At 60.0% G+C, this 4,974-nt stretch overlaps 1 protein-coding gene across 5 annotated transcripts in view; it reads right to left on the bottom strand.

The window, feature by feature from the left end:
• Positions 1-1,719, bottom strand: part of LONRF3 (LON peptidase N-terminal domain and ring finger 3) — a 36,731-nt gene extending 35,012 nt beyond the window's left edge. For all 5 annotated transcript variants that reach the window (XM_024750590.1, XM_024750592.1, XM_024750594.1 and 2 more), the window contains exon 1: positions 751-1,719. In XM_024750590.1, the coding sequence (XP_024606358.1) occupies positions 751-1,567 (817 nt within the window). In that variant the 5' untranslated portion in view covers positions 1,568-1,719. The remainder of the gene's footprint in view (positions 1-750) is intronic.
• Between the last annotated feature and the right edge of the window lie 3,255 nt (positions 1,720-4,974).

Below are 4,974 nucleotides of genomic sequence, written 5' to 3'. Positions count from 1 at the left end.
CACACGCTCCCGGGATGGTTTCCGAGGCGAGCGTGGCCCACTTCAGCTACCTCAGCCGTTACACAATCCCGCCCGCCCGCGCGGAGGAGGGGCCGCCCGGCCCCGGCCGCTCGCGGCCCTTATGCAACCAGTGCTCTCCTGACCTAATTCCACGCCGGACCCACCCCACCGGGAGCCGCGGCCCCGGAAGGGACAACTCCCGGCAGCCACGGCGGCCCCAGGCCGGGAGGGAGCGGCAGACGCAGGCGCCGACCGAATATCCCAGGCTGGCGGGAGCCCAGAGGCCCCGGCGCGCGAGTGGGAAGGGTGCGAAGTTCCCCTGCTGGCCCGAAAGCTACGGACAGGTGTTAAGAGGGGCCCGTGCGCGCAGCGACAAAAGGAGAAGGCGAGCCCGAGAAACAGACGGTGACACCGAGCAAGAGCCAGAGTGACAAAGATACGGAAAGAAAAAGACGGAGAAACAGAGCGACACAAACAGAAGCAGGGACTGAGACACGCAGAAACACACAAGCTAACAGGAGACATAGAAGAAGACAAAGAGCAAGGAGATAGACAGAGACCCAGAGAAAGGGCCATGAACCAGTAGAGACAGAGAAAAAGTCGGAGACGGAACTCCAGAGCCCCCCTCCCCCACTCCGGTCGCGGTCCATCCCAAGGTCCGCGCGCCCTCCTCCGCCCGGGTCCACCCCGCAGCTCCCCGCCGGGCTCGTGCCCCCACCCGCCCCGGCCCCGGCGGCACGGTGGCCTTACCCAGCCTAACTGCCTCGTTGTACTTGAGCAGCGCCGCCTCCACCTGGCGCTCGCGGTACAGCCGGTTGCCCTCGTGCCGGAGTTGCGACGCCCTTGCCGGGCCCGGGAACAACTTCCCGAGGAGGCCGCTGAGCACCACGTTGACCCGCAGTGGCGGCGGCGCCTGCTGCCCAGCTCGCCGAGCCCCGCGCGCCCGCCCGGTGGCCACCATCAAAGCGGAGAGTTTGACCCCGCACAGCGCACAGCGCCGGTCGGCTGCCCGCCCGCGTTCCAGGCACAGTTTACAAAAGGTGTGTCCGCAGGACAAGGACACGGGGTCTGAGAGAAATCCATGGCACTTCCGGCACTTGAAGCCGTCCCACACCTCGGTGGCCTCGGCGGCCGTCGCCGCCCCTGCCTCTTCCGCCGCCAGCGCGCAGCTCGCCCCGCGGCTCCCGTCCGGGGGCTCCGGCGCCGGCTCCTCGCCTTGAGGGACTTTCTCGGCCAGGCAGCGCACCAGCTGCTCCAGCTGCTCGGCCACCAGCTGCTGCCGCTCCGAGAGCTGTCGGTACACCTCGAGGGCTTCACGGAGGCGCCCCCCAGACGCCAGGGCGTCAGCCTGCGTGAGCAGGACTTTGCACTCCGGCGTCGAAGCCCTCGGAGGACGCTCCTGCGGCGGCGGCCGAGTCGGTAGAGGTGCGGGGCCTTCTGTAGCCGCCTCTGGGTGGGGGCCCGTGTCTCCGCGGGCCGGTGATGCCGCCGGCTCCGCCAGCTCTAAGTTGTCGCTGCAGAGCTCGGCGGGCAAGCTCAGCATCTGTTCAGTCTGAAATGAATCCATAGGGAGAGGGACATGCGTGGGGAAGAGGCGTCTAGGGGCCGGGGACGCGGAGCAGGGAGCGGCGGCTGGAGGGAATCGGGGCTGCCACGGCCGCCGCTCTGCCGCTCGCCGGTCCCTGCAATGCCTCCGCGAGCTCCATGCCGGCCGCCCCGCGCCGCCTAATAACTGTCTTGTCTCAGCAAAGTGTTATATAAAACGACACCACGTGACGCGCCGCCAAGCCGCTCATTGGCCGGCGGCGGGGCGATTGTTACAAAACCAGACAGTTTTGTAACAGTGTTGTGCTTGCTTCTGTGGGCTTACCTTTTCTTGGCTTCTTTTTGCGGTTGTTTGTGTTTACACTCTGTCTTAGTTCCCCCTCGCAATGTGGTTCCTTTTCGGAAGACGGGGAGAGAAAGAAAAACCCCAGCGTCTTCTCCTGGGCTTCTCCGTCTCCAAACCCTACCCCATCCCTCCTCCAAACCCGTCAGCAAACAGGTCCTCTCTGCCAGCCGCCTGCTAGCGGTCCCCTCTCCCCTCAAGAGGCCGGTACCTCGAGGCACGCAGTCCGCCAGGTCTTCAGGGACGCCAGAGGCTTGCCCTCCCAGGGGCGACGGCGGCTGTCTGCGAAGGGAAGCGGGTTGGGAGGGTCCCCGGGCAGCCCCCACTCGGGTACCGGCCCCGGCTCCTCACACCCGGGGTCCCTGGCCACCTTCCCCAAGGAGTCCCCCAAAGGTAGTGAGTGCGGTTATCTGAGGGCGCTTGATCTCCTGTGCCGGGAGACTCGGAGCAGCGGGCCCGGCGGGCTCAGCAGTTTGGCGGCGCTCGCTGAGTGGAGAGGGGCATGCGGAGAAGATGCGCTCGCCGGCTAGCGCCCGGAGGAGGCCCCCCGCGTGCCCCGCCTCCTCACCTCTCTCTCCTCCAACGCTGGAACCTGCGCTGGGGCGGGAGGCCGGCGCCCCGGCCCCGGGGGCCACTGGCAGGATGGGCGCGGCCGTGAGCACAAGGCCTGCTGGGGTCAGTGGGCACTCCGGGGGCGTGGGAGAACGGCGGGCGGAAGGCGGGAACCCAGAGCGCTGCTCGGGAGAAAGTCTGCGAGTCCCGGCGCACTCCAGCGGCCGGCCCCGCCTTCTACCGGTCCGCCGCTCCAGAGCGGAGACTTCCGACGCCGGCGTGTCACAGTGGGGGGCTGCGCCCAAGCCGCGATACTTGGCTCACAACGGCTAGGGGTCTCAAGGGTGCCCCGCTTACTTCCAGAAGGCCGGAGTGAACCGCCCACCCCACGTCTCCCTCCCACCCCCACACTTCGGACGGGAGCCACTCGCTCAAATAAGGGTCCTGCTGCTCCAAGCAGGGAGGTGGGGTCTGGACTTGTCTCCGGCTCAGTGGGCCTGCGGAGTCGGCAGGCTCTCGGTACTGCCTGGAGCCACGGCCGAGGTGGAATGCCGCCGCAGAGGCCTGAGGACCTACAATGGGCGCCTGCTCTGGCCATTTCTTAGCTGAGTGACCTTGGGCAAGTGATCTAAAACTCTGGGAGCCATCGTTTTGGCTTCTGAACCAGTGTCAAGGATGACTTGTTATGTTTCAGAGCTGGGAACCACAGGCTCCATCCGGGCTGTGTCTCTTTAGGTCATTAATCCCCCTTGAGTCAACGCCAAGGTCCCAGAGAACAGGTACTGTGCAGCTATCCTTAGAGCCTCCCTCTGAGACAGGATGGGGGGAGAGGGTCAGAAGGGAGAAGGGACACGGGCACATAGGGGAAAGGGACCAAGAAAAGAAACCAGAGGAACTCAGGATGTAGGGAAGAAGGCACACATCGGAAAACCTGGCTTGCAGCCCTGGCTTTGTCATAACTTGCTGTGAGACTTTGGGCGAGTCCTCCCACAAGGTCTTAGTTTGACAAGGTCTTGTCCTAATGTCCAAGCTTCCCTCCAGCTTGAACCTTGACAGCCTTCTATCCTAAGACTAGATGTCATGATACCCAACTCAACTACTTAAGTACAAAAGTCTAGTCCAGATGCTGTGGGAGATGGTGTCTTGGACAAGGGGGTGAGGTCAGCAGTAGTAGTGGAAGGGCAGGGTTGGCTAGATAGCTGTCCTCTTCTTCAAGGTCAGGCTTGAGCTAGAGTTTGAAGCTGGGGGAGTCAGGAGGCCAAGAGGTGGAGGAGAAGACTATGCTGGGCAGTTGGGGAGAAGCTGGAGCTCCTGTTGACTTGCTGTCTAAGGGGAGCTCCTTTCACCTTCAGTTTCCCCTGTTAATTGAATGGGGTCTATCAGTCCGTTCAGGCTGCTATAACAAAACATCATAGACTGGGTGGCTTATAAACAACAAACATTTATTTCTTACAGAGAAATTTATTTCTGGAGACTGGGAAGTCCAAGATCAAAGTGCTGGCAGATCCAGTGTCTGGTAAGAACCCTCTTCCTGGCTCAAGACAGCTGTCTCTTTTCTGTAGCCTCACATGGTGGAAAGGGGCAAGGGATCTCTGTGAGGTCTTTTATAAAGGCATGAATCCCATTCATGAGGGAACCCTCATGACTTAATCACCTCCCAAAGGCCCCACCTCCAAATACCATCACATTGGGGTTAGGTTTCAACATATGAATTTTGGCGGGGGGGGGGACACAGTCTGTAGCAGGGTTCCAGGCATTAATTATCTGCCTGTCCCTTCTGGCGCCTGTGAGGAGGGATAATCTGTGGGGCAGGTAAAGAGATTTATATGAAAGGGCCATGAGATGGAAAATAATGACCTCTTAATTCAAAAATTTTATCCCTTTGACAAGTTGTAAAAATAGATATTGGTTATCCAAAATTGTCTTCCAGATGCAGATTTGGGCTGTGCCTTTGCTCCCTGGACCACCTTGACAAGTAAGCATTCCCTGGGTTGGCTTCCCTCCCTTACCCGCCATGGCAAGGAGGCAAGGAGAAGGCCAAGTCAGGCAGCGGGTTTCATTCAGTCCTGCAGACTTCGAATAGAGTTGCTCTCATCAGGTAGCCCCTCTGGACAGCTGTGTGTGCCATGGCTAACCAGGAACTTAGGAAGGTTGAAAGCTGCCAGGGTGTTGCAGGGTGCAATGGTGCAAAAGGCAGCACCATCCACTCACTGACCAGGCCACGTGAGAGTTTTACATTGCATTTTCAAATCAGGACTGCCTGTAGGATAACACCCAGTGGGTTTCTATTGAATACTGGAGAACATTACCACAATGCTTGTCTTTCCTTCTTTCTTTAAACAAACATTCCATTGGTATTCATTTGTGGACCAACTCACAAATCTCCTACTCAAAACTACTTCTCCTCTGCCCTTAATGATTGAAGTTCCCTAGAACTTGACGCTGAGGGGAGAGGAGAAATTGAGAACGCTTTTTCAGATGCAAATATTCCCCTTAAAGGGCTGGGTCCTTCAAACCTCCACTAATTTTGCCAG

The sequence above is a fragment of the Neophocaena asiaeorientalis genome, unplaced genomic scaffold (assembly GCF_003031525.2).
Source record: "Neophocaena asiaeorientalis asiaeorientalis breed wild unplaced genomic scaffold, Neophocaena_asiaeorientalis_V1.1 scaffold503, whole genome shotgun sequence".
Taxonomy (NCBI): Eukaryota; Metazoa; Chordata; class Mammalia; order Artiodactyla; family Phocoenidae; genus Neophocaena; species Neophocaena asiaeorientalis.
This window is presented reverse-complemented; position numbering and strand designations above follow the sequence as displayed.